At 42.3% G+C, this 16,048-nt stretch overlaps 1 protein-coding gene across 1 annotated transcript in view; it reads left to right on the top strand.

The window, feature by feature from the left end:
• The window catches only part of HBS1L (HBS1 like translational GTPase), a 414,125-nt gene that overhangs the window by 319,799 nt on the left and 78,278 nt on the right, over positions 1 to 16,048 (top strand). Inside the window, exon 8 of the mRNA XM_069235198.1 lies at positions 7,645 to 7,791. Coding sequence (XP_069091299.1) covers positions 7,645 to 7,791 — 147 coding nt within the window. The remainder of the gene's footprint in view (positions 1 to 7,644; positions 7,792 to 16,048) is intronic.

Below are 16,048 nucleotides of genomic sequence, written 5' to 3'. Positions count from 1 at the left end.
AAGGGGGTTAAGAGAGCACCGCGTCTGGGGGACAAGTGTGCGCTTTGTACAATCCATTTCCTGAGCTGTGTGTGGAGCTGCTCCCTTTCAGAAACTCCTTTTCTGAGAGCAAACTGAAGCCATCCTACACTAACACTGGGTTACCCATCTGTGTTATAGCACTGTAGAATGACGATGAATTCTCTTTGATGTGAATTTTTCCCTTTTGTCAATAAATGCATTAGTATTTGTAACAGTAGTCAGTCAACCAGCTGGGGAAAAAGCAATTGAGAGCAATCTAGTTGGAGTTTACCTGGTCTTCAAGTATCTCAAGTCACATTTTCATTTGCTACGACTGAGTTAGACCATTCTCCTTTGCAATCCTGTTTTTAAGAGTGTTAAATGGCCACTTCTGGCCATTTCTAAGTGGTATTGCAGATCAAAAAGGGGGACCGGGGGGAGATCCACTTCTTCCCATGACCTATTTTAAATCTGTGCCTTCCATGTGGGCAGTCGCTACTTGTTATTAAATAAGGTATCATTTGTTTCCTGCTGCACCTCCAACGCAGTTCTTTGACCACTGTTCAAATTTTGCTTCTACCCTGCATATTTTGGCAGATATTGAAATATGTTGTATTGAGCCAAAAACACAGGTCAGTTTGCCCAGCTCATCCCTGAAGTATCTGACAACACTCATTCAACTAATCGAGTTTTGTGCTCACTAAGAAGCATTTAACTTAGTTGGATCAACTCAAGAAGGGACTGGTGGCCTGGACAAGGCACTAACTTGTCCACTGTCTGTTGTGACCTGTTCCTAGCAGTGCAGTAAAATAACCTCCATTTTCTTGTTGGCCATGTTGGATTTATAAAGAGCATTTTGGATATATAGAGAACACTATAGTCCTGTACCTCGGTATTATGATAGTCTTTTGTGGATCATGTCCTAGCTTCTCCATTTGCTCCCTGTGAGTTGAGCGATGGCTTATAGCACGAATCTATGATTTTTGCCAAGTCCTACCCAAGTTCTCAGAACACCTGAGAACTCTCCAGGTGTTCACACAATCTTCCTCTTTTTTGTTATCTTGTAAATTTGAAGCAATGGAGGTTCTGTCCAGGTGCTTGCACACTAACATCAAAATGACAGATCATTAAGTTGCAACCAATCCTGCCCAGTGCTCTGGCATCCTTCTCTTCTGGCTTCACCTGAGACATGAGAGATCATATGTTTTTCAGTGGGCTGTAGTGCCGATTTCAGCCTGCATACACTGTGTAACTATCAAAAGGCAGCGCAACTCAAGCTGGCGCAAAAGCAGCTATGGCTCGAGGCAACGCTGCTCAGAACCATCTTCATGTCCCTTTCAGATCTTGGTGGGGGGGCTCTTCCATCACACCAAATGCAGCAGATCTGTTGTCTGCAGCAGAAATGTAGTACTTTCCACACATCAATAGAAGCAATTTTAGATTGTCTGCCTCCAGTCAGAGCTCCCTGATGAAGCATCTGTTGTGCTTGGTTGACATTCTTATCTGGGATAAAGACTTTGTTACCTTTCCAGTGTTTTATATACTGGACTTTAACTTTTTAAACTTGTAATGTTTATGTGAGAGAAAAGGCAGGTTTTCTACCTCACCATACACAAGGAAATAACGTTTATACATTCCAGGCCATGGTCAAACTGTTTAATATAATTAAGCTGTTCTTGTTGTTTAGAGTCTCATTGATGTTTAACCACACATTTTGAAGCACTTAAGGATGTCTTCCGAGAGTGGTAATGTATGCATATGGCGGATTTCTAAGTTTTCTGTTAACTTATATGTTCGATGGCATCTGTCGCTGTAGATACGCATGTTTTGCAATAGCTCGCCATCTGGTGTTGGGCCGGAGTGTTACAAGTTGTTTTTCTTCGAAGAAGTCTTTCGAGTCACGGGACCGAGTGACTCCTCCTTTTGTCTCCATTGCGCATGGGCGTCGACTCCATCTTCGATTGTTTTTTTTCCGCCATCGGGTTCGGACGTGTTCCTGTGGCTCCGAGTTACGGAACGGAAAGATAGCTAATTTCGGAAGATTTTCGTCGGTATTGTTGCGTTCGGGATCGGCGTAGTTAGATTCAACACCGCATCGAAGATCGAAGAGCTCCGGTGCCCTTCGGGGTAGTTTTTCGATCCCCCGTCGGGGCCTGGTCGGCCCGACCGCGTGCTGAAGAACGCCGATGGAACGGACCCCATCCGAGACCGTCGAGCCAGAAGACTTCAGATGGCGTCCGCGCCGACAGCCCACCGAGAGTTCGAGGAACAAGAAGAGGAAGGTACCTTCTCGATCCAAGAATCGGACTCCGAAGGATTCGACGATACACAAACCGTGAGTAAGACGTCGAAAACCACACAGAGGAAGATTTACAAGGCCCAGGGGACGCCACTGCCATCAGGCCATGGCTCCACCCATAAATTCGGTGACCGACCGTCGGCACCGAAAAAGGCCCAAACAGTGCCGAGATCGTCCGACTCCGGTCGAGACACCGGCACGCAGCCTTCTCGGGACCGAAAAAGTGCTGGAGACAAGCCTCGACACGAGATGCCGGTGTGGACACGGCTCGACGCCGAGACAGCGGCACCGAAGAAGATCGACGCCGAGAGGTTTCGGCCCCGAAAAAGAAAAAAGTCACCTCGGAGCCGAAAAAACACGCAGACAGGGTTTCGGTGCCGAAACAAACTGCAAGCAACCCAGCTTCAGGCTCTTATACAGAAGAGCACTCGCTAACCTCCCAAATGCAAAAGCATAGGTTTGAGGAAGAGCTACAATCAACTGATGTGGACCATACGCAAAAGCGTATTTTCATACAGCAGGGGACAGGAAAAATAAGCACCCTTCCCCCCATTAGAAGAAAGAGAAGGTTGGAGTTCCAAACTGAACAGACACCACAACCAAAAGTGGTGAAAAGAGTTACCCCACCACCCTCTCCTCCGCCCGTGATTAACGTCTCACCAGCACAAACTCCATCACACTCCCCAGCTCACACCACCATAAGCCAGGGTGACCAAGATCAAGACGCATGGGACCTATACGACGCCCCAGTGTCAGATAACAGTCCGGAGGCATACCCTACGAAGCCATCTCCACCAGAGGACAGCACCGCGTATTCTCAAGTGGTGGCTAGAGCAGCACAATTTCACAACGTAAGCCTCAACTCAGAACAGGTCGAGGATGATTTTTTATTCTACACACTCTCCTCCACCCACAGCTCATACCAAAGCCTGCCTATGCTCCCTGGTATGCTCCGGCACGCAAAAGAAATCTTTAAGGAGCCGGTCAAAAGTAGGGCAATCACACCAAGGGTGGAAAAAAAGTATAAGGCGCCTCCTACAGACCCGGTTTTCATCACTACACAGCTGCCACCAGACTCTGTCGTTGTAGGAGCAGCTAGGAAAAGGGCCAACTCCCACACATCTGGAGATGCACCACCCCCAGATAAAGAAAGCCGCAAGTTCGATGCAGCTGGTAAGAGAGTCGCAGCACAAGCTGCAAACCAGTGGCGCATCACGAACTCCCAGGCACTACTTGCGCGCTATGACAGAGCCCACTGGGACGAGATGCAACATCTCATTGAACATCTGCCCAAGGACTTACAAAATAGGGCAAAACAAGTGGTTGAGGAGGGACAGACCATTTCCAACAACCAGATCCGCTCCTCCATGGACGCTGCAGATACAGCTGCACGAACAATTAATACATCTGTAACTATCAGAAGGCATGCATGGCTCCGAACGTCTGGATTTAAACCAGAGATTCAACAAGCAGTTCTCAATATGCCGTTTAACGAAAAAGAACTGTTCGGTCCAGAAGTGGACACAGCGATTGAGAAACTCAAAAAAGATACGGACACTGCCAAAGCCATGGGCGCACTCTACTCCCCGCAGAGCAGAGGGAATTACAGCACATTCCGTAAAACACCCTTTCGAGGGGGGTTTCGGGGTCAGAGCACACAAGCCAGCACCTCACAAGCAACACCGTCCAGTTACCAGGGACAGTATAGAGGAGGTTTTCGGGGACAATATAGAGAAGGGCAATTCCCTAGGAATAGAGGAAGATTTCAGAGCCCCAAAACCCCTACTACTAAACAGTGACTCACATGTCACTCACCCCCTCCACACAACACCAGTGGGGGGAAGAATAAGTCATTATTACAAAGCATGGGAGGAAATCACTACAGACACTGGGGTTCTAGCAATTATCCAACATGGTTATTGCATAGAATTTCTACAATTCCCTCCAAACATACCACCAAAAGCACAAAATTTGACAAAACATCATTCCAATCTCCTGGAGATAGAAGTGCAGGCACTATTGCAAAAGAATGCAATCGAATTAGTGCCAAACACACAAATAAACACAGGAGTTTACTCACTGTACTTTCTGATACCAAAGAAGGACAAAACACTGAGACCAATCCTAGACCTCAGAGTAGTGAACACTTTCATCAAATCAGACCACTTTCACATGGTCACACTACAAGAAGGTTTGTATTCAAGGGAATACATTACCAATTCAAGGTACTGCCTTTCGGATTAACAACCGCACCAAGAGTCTTTACCAAATGTCTAGCGGTAGTCGCTGCACACATAAGAAGGCAGCAAATACATGTGTTCCCATATCTAGACGACTGGCTAATCAAGGCCCATTCGTTAATAGAGTGCTCAAATCACACAAATCATATCATACAAACCCTCTTCAAACTAGGGTTCACCGTCAATTTCACAAAATCCAAAATTCTGCCGCGCAAGGTACAACAATACCTGGGAGCCATAATAGACACATCAAAAGGAGTAGCCACTCCAAGTCCACAAAGAATTCAAAATTTCAACACCATCATACAACGCATGTATCCAACACAAAGGATACAAGCAAAGATGGTACTACAACTCCTAGGCATGATGTCTTCATGCATAGCCATTGTCCCAAATGCAAGACTGCACATGAGGCCCTTACAACAGTGCCTAGCATCACAATGGTCACAAGCACAGGGTCACCTTCTAGATCTGGTGTTAATAGACCGCCAAACTTACCTCTCGCTTCTGTGGTGGAACAACATAAATTTAAACAAAGGGCGGCCTTTCCAAGACCCAGTGCCACAATACGTAATAACAACAGATGCTTCCATGACAGGGTGGGGAGCACACCTCGATCAACACAGCATACAAGGACAATGGAACGTACATCAAACAAAACTGCATTTAAATCACCTAGAACTTCTAGCAGTTTTTCAAGCACTAAAAGCTTTCCAACCAATAATAGTTCACAAATACATTCTCGTCAAAACAGACAACATGACAACAATGTATTATCTAAACAAGCAAGGGGGGACGCACTCCACGCAGTTAAGCCTGCTAGCACAAAAGATTTGGCGTTGGGCAATTCACAACCAAATTCGCCTAATAGCACAATTTATACCAGGGATCCAAAATCAACTCGCAGACAATCTCTCTCGAGATCACCAACAGGTCCACGAATGGGAAATTCACCCCCAAATTCTGAACACTTATTTCAAACTCTGGGGAACACCTCAGATCGACTTGTTTGCGACAAAGGAGAACGCAAAATGCCAAAACTTCGCATCCAGATACCCACACAAACAGTCCCAAGGCAATGCCCTATGGATGAACTGGTCAGGGATATTTGCTTACGCTTTTCCTCCTCTCCCTCTCCTTCCTTACCTGGTAAACAAACTCAGTCAAAACAAACTCAAACTCATATTAATAGCACCAACTTGGGCAAGGCAACCCTGGTACACAACGCTGCTAGACCTATCAGTAGTACCCTGCATCAAATTGCCCAACAGGCCAGATCTGTTGACACAGCACAACCAAAAGATCAGACACCCAGATCCAGCATCGCTGAATCTAGCAATCTGGCTCCTGAAATCCTAGAATTCGGGCACTTACAACTTACCCAAGAATGTATGGAAGTCATAAAACAAGCCAGAAGGCCATCCACCAGGCACTGCTATGCAAGTAAATGGAAGAGGTTTGTTTGCTACTGCCATATTAATCAAATACAACCATTACACACAACTCCAGAACATGTAGTGGGTTACTTGCTTCACTTACAAAAATCTAACCTGGCTTTCTCTTCCATTAAAATACACCTTGCAGCAATATCTGCATACCTGCAGACTACCTATTCAACTTCCCTATATAAGATACCAGTCATTAAAGCATTCATGGAGGGCCTTAGGAGAATTATACCACCAAGAACACCACCTGTTCCTTCATGGAACCTAAATGTTGTCCTAACTAGACTTATGGGTCCACCTTTTGAACCCATGCACTCCTGCGAAATACAGTTCCTAACCTGGAAGGTGGCATTTCTCATCGCCATTACTTCCCTAAGAAGAGTAAGCGAGATTCAGGCGTTTACAATACAGGAACCTTTTATACAACTACACAAGAATAAGGTCGTCCTAAGGACCAATCCTAAATTTTTGCCAAAGGTTATTTCACCGTTCCATCTAAATCAAACAGTGGAACTTCCAGTGTTCTTTCCACAGCCAGATACCGTAGCTGAAAGGGCACTACATACATTAGATGTCAAAAGAGCATTGATGTATTACATTGACAGAACAAAAAACATCAGAAAGACTAAACAACTATTTATTGCATTTCAAAAACCTCATGCAGGAAACCCAATATCAAAACAAGGTATAGCCAGATGGATAGTTAAATGCATCCAAATCTGCTACCTTAAAGCTAAACGACAGCTGCCCATTACACCAAGGGCACACTCAACCAGAAAGAAAGGTGCTACCATGGCCTTTCAAGGAAACATCCCAATGCAAGAAATATGTAAGGCAGCCACATGGTCTACGCCTCACACATTCACCAAGCACTACTGTGTAGACGTGTTATCCGCACAACAAGCCACAGTAGGTCAAGCCGTATTAAGAACATTATTTCAGACTACTTCCACTCCTACAGGCTGATCCACCGCTTTTGGGGAGATAACTGCTTACTAGTCTATGCAAAACATGCGTATCTACAGCGACAGATGCCATCGAACTGAAAATGTCACTTACCCAGTGTACATCTGTTCGTGGCATCAGTCGCAGTAGATTCGCATGTGCCCACCCGCCTCCCCGGGAGCCTGTAGCAGTTTGGAAGTTACCTTCAACTATTTATATATGTATCATCTCAACCTTAAATAGGTGCATACTTAGTCACTCCATTGCATGGGCACTATTACTACAATTCAACTCCTACCTCACCCTCTGCGGGGAAAAACAATCGAAAATGGAGTCGACGCCCATGCGCAATGGAGACAAAAGGAGGAGTCACTCGGTCCCGTGACTCGAAAGACTTCTTCGAAGAAAAACAACTTGTAACACTCCGGCCCAACACCAGATGGCGAGCTATTGCAAAACATGCGAATCTACTGCGACTGATGCCACGAACAGATGTACACTGGGTAAGTGACATTTTCATTATAGCTGGTATTAAAGACTGCTTCAAAGACAATAAAAGTGAATACAATAAATGTGAATAACGGTTTGTATTTTCTCCAACAAAACCTACATCTAAGATGATTAGGAAAGTTTAAGATCCTGGCAGAAGGCATGCACATATGTTGTCTTTTGTTTGCTTCTCCTGCTGTTTTTAACCTGTTGATTTTCCTTCTAGGCTGATGTGGCCATTCTTGTGGTGGATGCCAGTAGAGGAGAGTTTGAAGCAGGATTTGAGGCTGGTGGACAGACACGAGAACATGGTTTGCTTGTCCGTTCCCTTGGCGTGACACAACTAGCAGTTGCCGTGAATAAAATGGATCAGGTAATTTAAAAAGTAGACAGTTCCTCAATCAAACCTGTCCGAGAAGTTACACATTTTAGAATGTTCCAAAATGGCACCAGGCTGGTACAAACTATCTATGGACAAGCATCATATCTTTATGTAATGCACAAGTGTTCCTTATGCATCGCAAAACTGAACAGGCATTTGCAATGCAATGGTTTTCACATTTGTTTGAGTTAGAACTATTTGTGTTGTAAATTTATAACAGAACATTTTTTGTCACATAAATTGGTCAACCGTGTCTCACAATTTGGTAATTCCATTGGCCCTGCATATAACTAAAGCACTTCCATTTACCTTCTTCCTTTATTAGCGCCAAAAATGAAAATGTTTCCATTTAGCATCCTAATTTAAATCTCCCATGCTGATTCCAATAGAATATTACTTTCACCACCCCACCATCAGAGTTGCTGGCTCAGCTCCCAAAAAACGGCACAAGACAGCCATGGAGGAGTAACGAGAAATAAACTAGAAGGATTTTTATTAGGTACGAGGCGTGGTTGTGTAACGTTGAATTAGGTTCAGTGCTGTTTTTTTAAACATAGATGTAAGTTATTTTAAAGAAATTGTTTTCTAATGTTTCTGTTGTAGTCGCTTCGCCTCCTTCCGTTTGTTTTCCAGTTTCCTTTTAGGCTTTAGTTCCTGTCAATTGCTTGTCAAACTGGCCTAGCTCAAGGACAGTGGTGGGGGTGCCTTTTAGAGCGTAACAGTTGGGAGTAAAGCAGTGGACTACTGTTTATCATCCTCTTTTGAAAAGTGGCTTGCAGCACTCTGGTAGAGAGATGGTATGACATGACCTTCAGAGGTTGGAACTATATTCTGAGAAGGGCATGTAAGAGAGGAGGGTGGGGGGATAGGCGTATAAAGCAGTGGCAACAGCGATGTGAATTTGTGAGTACAGGAGAGAGAGAGACGAAAGCAGTTAGTGAGCGAAAGTGCGTGAGTGGTGTTTCAGGTAGAAAGGAAGAGGTAGCATGAGGTGGGAGAAGAAAAAAAAAAGAGAAAACATTAAAGAAGGAATGAGAGAACGAAAGACAGACAGAGTGAGAGAATGTTGTTAACGAGGGAGTGGGATGGTTAACGACAGTTGGTGAAAAAAATAGTGACATATTAATTATAAAAAGAGAAAGAAGCAGCTAGAGGTTAAAAAAACAACCATTAGTGGTGGAAAATGAGTAGAGGTGAGAAAGAAAATGGGAACTGCATCAGGAAAAAGGCAATAAAAGAATTGTCAAAGGAAGGAGGAAATTAACGGTAGAAATGAACAAGAAAATAGGAAAATAAGCAAAATAGAAAGGGAGAAAGGAAGAAAAGAAGTAATGGATGATGGAAGGAACGCTTGCCCTCTGACTCAGTATGAAGCAGTCCTGCTCTAAAAAAAGTAAGAGCCCTCCACAGCCATGGCCCCCCACTGTCTAAAGGCCACACACTTCGTGGTAGCTGGAGGGAGGTACAAATGAGATGGCTTGGCGGCCTAAGCCGCATACAGAGTGACGGGTTCCAGGAGGATCTCTTCCATTATGAAAGCTTCTCAGAGAAGCAGCACTTAGGAAGGAATGGAGGCGCCAGCTGGAGACCGAGCTATAACCCCTGCCAGAGGCGGCAGCAACAAGAACAAGCAACGACGTGGGAGGAGTGTTGGGGGCAGGTAGCCACGAACAAGAAACTGAGGGAGGTGCAGGGTGACGGCAAAGTGCCGTGGCCACCATGAGAATGAGCGCAAAGAAAAGACACAAAAGAAAAAAAAAGTATTTCACTCACAGTGAAATATATCAGCACTCGTGCAGTAATCTGTGTAACAGGATCAGTCTGGAAGGCGGTAACAAAACCTCCCTAAGGCGAGACAAAAGTAAAGCATTTACCAATGTCATCAAGAAATTTTTGAAAGGCAAGCCAATGAACGAGTGAGAGTGATGGGTGTGAAATGGGCATAGTTAAAATCCCACAGTACTTACAACAGGTTGGAAGCGCTTGCGCACTTGACCTAAAAAACTATGAAAATCTTCAGAACTGTTTTGTACATCTCTACAAGGAAAAAAGTGCATTTTAGCAGGCCTAGCGTCATTGGAAATATTCATTAATATTTATCAATTTAGTGTTGACATAAACTAATTTGCTGTCGTATTTCTACCATTTCCTGTTTTCAAAATGATTAAAAATACAAGCTTTTTCATTTTTAATCCTGTATGTCTTATTTATATTCATATTTCTCTCCTCAAATTTTCTGTGTTTTAATAACACAGAGAAGCTGTTCTAGAGTAAGATAGAAAATATTTGTGGTTTGGTATTTCAAACAGCCTAAATTATCAATAACAATTTGTTAAGGATATTTTACATCACTTCTTTGGTAGATATTAAGCTATTTTGCACTTCTTTCAGAAGATTACATTTAGCTGTGCTGAAGGACTTCACCAGTTAGGCGTATCACCTCCAGAGTGAATCTAAAATTATGCAGAGCAGGAGAAGGTCACCCCTTTTGAACCAATGCATAGCTATCATTTATGTTTTAATTCATTTCTATTGGTTTTATAAGCAGAACACAAAATGCTCAAGAAAAAAATAACTTTCTATGCCCCTCCACACCAAGACAGCGAACACTAATTGCCATTGCAGAATAGAGATTCCCATTGTTGATTTGCCTCACTTTCAAATTTCATTGCACTGGACTTTTTACAAGTGACCAAATGCTTTCCTGTCAATCGTGGTTTGGAGTACGTGTTACCCATCAGAAAGTGTGTACCATGTGAGATAGCTCATGAGTCCTACTTTTACCTCTGTCAAATTCCACTCTTTTAAATTGACAGCATGACTTGAAACATCCGGTGATCAAATGGTCAGGGTTTAAGGGTATCCAGTGTACTTCCCATAGGCATACCCTAGCTAAAGTGTGGTCATTGAAACCCTGTCTCTATCTTTGACCACTCTACGGTTAATTAAATTATTATGCTGTGGAACTCCAACAGAGTTCCACATAACACAATATAAAAAGTACAAGATACAACAAAACATAACACGTTTTAAAATATAGTATAATTAGACATAACTCATCAAAACAGTTAAACTTTTTTTTTTTTTTTTTTTTTTTACATACACAATGTGGGCTGTTACATGATTCATATTTTGATTATATGAGAAATCTCAGTCATTATAAATTTAAAAAAACATCTAAAAAAATTGAAAAATCTTATCACAAGACATTTCATTAGATGGAAACATTAAACACTTGCGGGCTTCCGATACAGATCGAATGTTAGATTTAAAGAACAGTGGCCTTAGAAAGTGACGACGTGCATTGTGCAACACAGAACATACGAATGTTATATGATTAAGATCTTGAGTAAGCAACAGACATAACTCAATGATTCTCTTCTTTTTTCTGGGGACTTATTTCCAAATGTCAGTTATGACACACAAGCGAAACAAATCATTTCTCAACAATAGGATCAGTCTTCGGGCCCCAGGAGGGAAATTCCAAGTTAAATACGGCTGAGGTTTATTCCCAAGATAGCTCTCCTGTACCACCTGATTCTGCTGATTTAGCTGGCAAAAAGCAATAGCACTGTTGTGACTTATTTTATAGAGAGTATTTTTTTATTTGACTCTTTAGGAGATATTTTGGTATAAAAGGGCCCAAAAGTTTATTTAGCCAACTCAAAAGACCTGTAGAAGGCACTCTTATCTTTTTGAAGGAGAAACATTTCACACTTCAGAGCAGCATAAAGTGTGCTCTCCTCTCCGACCAGAAGCGAGTTTCCCCACCTTAAAACAGCGGCAGAAGCAAAGGCGAAAGGTGATGATAAACCAAACTCCAGGTGAAGATGATGAGGGGCGGCTAGAGTATTCAAATCACAAATCTGTCTGAAAATCTATCCTTCTGTTACTTCAAAGAAACACCAAAGACTCATATCCAACAACTCGCATGCATAACATAGTGATAGAGGAATTTTAACCCTGTAGGTAGAAAAAACGTGACCAAAATGACATCTCTCACACGTTTTATATAATTTATTAAGGTCCCAAATTGAACAAAGATTTACATGATCGTCATTCCACCTACTAGTAAACAAAATACAAATCTTACCCAGATAAAGATAGGAGTCCACTTTTTTTTATTATTAATCTTCCCCTAGATACCAATTAAACTTCCACCTTGTTTGTGTACCTTTGTTATGGAAAGTCAAACTTTTACTTTCAGAGATGTCTGTTTTCAGAAAGTGTGTTTCTGCATACTTCATCAAGACAGGGAGGGGACGTTGTAAATCAACAGGGGTTAGATCCATTAAAGCTGCGTCACTACCATGCTAATAGTCATATATACATTTTTGGAGGGTTCCCCGGCACCTAATTTAGGATACCTGGAATATCGTATATAAAGAGAAAAAATAATAGGAGTCGATAAGCAGCCTTGCATTAAGCCGTTTTAAGCTTTCAGAATAAACCCTGCATCACACCCATAAGAATTGGGCACAGATATCAGAATTAAATTCAAATAATGAGCATTAGGAGACGGTGAGGAACGCCCCCAAAAAAGAAGCATTCTCCACAACGTTTGATGATTTACTCCAAAAAGTTTATGAAGGCTGTAGTACAGTGGCATACCTCGGCAAAAATGATATTTCCCAATAAGCGCTTGGAGGGCTGCAATGTTATTGATAGTGCTGTGATTATTCCTAAAACCAATTTGTTCAGGGGGAATGATTTTGTTTTCTTGAACCCATTGTTGTAAGTGGGAAAGTACACTTCTAGTAAAGAGTTTGCGAGATGCATCCAGCAGTGCTAGTTGTCTAAAATTTCCTGGAGAGGATTTGGGGCCCATCTTGTACACCTAGGTACTAAGACACTACCCTTCCCAGACAAAGGGATTTTTGGCAGTTCTATAACAATATACAAACAAGCATTTGCAATGCAACGGGTCTCGCGTTTGCTCATGTTAGAGCTGATAGCGTTGTAAACTCCTAACCCGACTTTTCACCTATCGGGCAAAAGTGCATTTATATAAGTAACTCGAAAAAGTGCAATTAACTATGTAAAGCGCTCGACTTCTGCCAAGCAAGATCGTGCTCGTAAATTAGAGAAAAAGAAGTCCACGAGCCCGATGGAAAACAGCGAGCCTTGCATGTTTTCTGTACTTGGTCGCTGCGCTCGAGGAGGGCTAGCCACCGGAAAAGGCATGACGTATGCATGCCTTCGATTAATGAAAGCAAGCAGATTTTATTAGGCAAGCCCACGAACCAATAAAAAACACTGACGTGAAGTTGACAGGGCTCCGAGCCCTTTTCTGAACTCTAAAGAGTCTCACTGCGATACGCATGCGTGAGCGCATGCAACGCAGGCTCAACACTAAAAAAGGCGTAAGAAAGGTCCCCCAGGCTACAGCCTCCTTTTTAATAGCCGCAATAGAAATCTCATCTGGCCCAATCGCTCCTGATGTTCGTGTGTTTGTTTTAATAAAACCAACAATCTCGCCTTCGGATTGAGCACTGTGTTCTACAAACAACTCTTCATTTATGCTAAGCACAACTGGAACAGCTTCTTCAGAGTTGCTAGAATACAGTTTAGAAATATAACCCAGTTGCTTGAATACATTTTAGAAATATAGCCCACCCAGACATTTCCAGGGAGAGGAATTGCATGCGCTGTCACCCTAGAATCACAGTATTCAGCAACCAAATGCCAATATTTCCTTGAGTCCCTAGAGTTTGCCTCCTCCATTAGATTAATCCGTTTAGCATCACTTTCCCTTGCGCTTTTAATCTAGATCTTATGCATTTGAGGTGATCAATTTCATGCTGTCTTGAGAAGGAAAACATCAGATGATGTCTCCTTATCTGAAAATATATTTCCCTGTTTAACACCTTCAACTTTAAATCATATTTTTTTGAGCTGCCGAATGCCGTCATTCATAGAACCTACATTACGAAACCCATCCATGCAAGATTAAAAAAAGGATATAGGGTAATCCCTTGAAGCCTCATTAGAAGTGATACAAGCACAGTTGATTGTCTCAATATTCCCAGCTGTCCAAAAGGTACGCCAATTCGATTTATTAAAGCTGACCTTGCCAGTTGATAGGTTCCTAGATACTAACTCTTGGAGATTAAAGGCCACAGTCATGCCTTCTAAAATATGATCACTCGTATCAGCTTCCTACACAATACGTTTCTCAAAATCCCCAGACATATGATAGGATACTATCACATAATCAAGTAAGCTGTGTTTGGATGTTGAATGGAAGGTATAGGAGGCAGTTTTGCTGGCTGGATATCTTCCATACAAAATGACCAGATCATACTTCCAAAGGGTCTCCAATAAAAGAAAGCCATTCTTGTCTGTTCTAATTTTTTTCCGGGAAAGAAATCTCCAGAACAGACCACACTTATTCTTTTTCAACATTAGCAAAAGTCGAGGAAGCAGAATTAGAAACCTTTGCATTTAAAGCATTCATGATTATAACCAAAGAACTGTCTTCAGCCATACTAAAATCGTAGACAAAAGAAAAAATGAACTCGCCAGGTGGTCCGAAGTTTTCCCTTGGGGAATATACATATTAACTAAGAGGAAAAATGAAGGACAAGCTCTCACATATCTTGGAATGCCAATGTCAAGCAAAGCCTGAATTTGAAGGATGATTAAATACTTATTGATTCTGTTTCACCGTGTTCTTAAGTACCCCACCACACACTGGCATGGCCCATTTCAGAGTGCCTTGCATTGCAAGAAAATACACAATAATCTACAAATTTAACATCTGGTAATGTCCACTTTTTTTGTAAAACTACAAATAACTGGTTAAGAGACTTCCAAAAATTCAGTTTTACTCTATCATGTCCCAGCCCCAGACAGGAGTAGCCCACGAGATCTACCTCAACGGCTCAACATTCTTTAACGTGGGGCGGGTGCTATTCAGGACTACCCCTTCCAGCTCCACTTAAAGAGGTCATCCTTTGGCTCACAGCCTCAGGTTTATTAGTGGGACCCTCGAGAATTTTGATCACTTGTCCTACCTGCCCGAGTAGGACAACTATATCCTTAGGATTCCCCTGTCGAATATCATTGAGACCCCACTACAACAGCCACCATTGACTTATTTACTTTTAGTGTATTCATTTGTAGTACCGGGTTCGCTAAGCACTCCACAAAAAGAACATCATCAATCCCGCATTTTATAAAATAAGCACAGTTTTTCAAAAGCAGGTTTGCAGTAACCAATGAGCTTAAAGTGATTCTAGAATATGGAGTTGGCGCAGTTGAGTGAATAAACACATTTTTGATGTTACTACTTTTTACCAACCTTGAGACTTCGGTCTCCAAAAATGAATTTAGAATAGAACTTCTATTAACAGGAAGAGGCTTATTATCAAATAATAAGATAAAGCCTATGACGGTTGACTCCCAAGTTCTGCTCTAGTGACACCCCTTGAGAGTAACAAACTGTGCACTCCATTACAGGCTCCATGGTCCTCGGAAAACAATCTCTTGCCCAATGACCGAAAAAGATCAGATTTATTAGCAGGACAGTCATGGGTTCTTGTTCTTCATCATTTCAGATACTCGATGGTTAATTATCTTGGCTACGTGAATTTGACTTTGCTGAGAGAGAACTACCCTCTTTATGCAATCCTGCAGAATTTGTACTTCACCCCCTCAGCATCGAGAGTGCGTGGATGAGCTGTACTTTCAGTTTACTCCTCTGGTCTGAAGGACTCAAAGCAAAATTTGGAGCTGCTCCAACTCTCTTCCAACTTGGCGTTGCAATGGTCCGAATGAGTATTAATTGGAGGAAGAGAACGAAGCACTGCCCCACGATGACATTAATATCACCTCATACTAGATTTCTGCTCCCTTTTAAGACCCTTTTTTAAATATGGGGAAAATGTCAACTGTAGCTACATCTGTGGGGAATTTCTGACTATTGTCCCCAAGCTAACAATATAAGCAAAGTTATGCATCAACATGTGTACAGCAATTTATTTTGGAACACCTTATACTGCTTCGGTTTTCTGACTTGGACAAAAGCGTCCCTAACCCCTCCAGGTGACTCTGCTATTGCTGACTTCCGCAAAGACTTTATATTATCATTAATAACATTCATATAAGTATTGGTATTAGTAAAGCCACACTTAATAACATTCTCTACTTCATATAAAATTAATTGCAGTGTTTCCAATACAGGATCAGAGCATGGCATAGATTTCTCTAATGAAGACAATATAGATGATAACATTTTTTCAATACA

The sequence above is a fragment of the Pleurodeles waltl genome, chromosome 5, assembly GCF_031143425.1.
Source record: "Pleurodeles waltl isolate 20211129_DDA chromosome 5, aPleWal1.hap1.20221129, whole genome shotgun sequence".
NCBI classification, from domain to species: Eukaryota; Metazoa; Chordata; class Amphibia; order Caudata; family Salamandridae; genus Pleurodeles; species Pleurodeles waltl.
The sequence above is the reverse complement of the archived record's forward strand: the minus strand, read 5'-3'. Positions and strand labels throughout refer to the sequence as shown.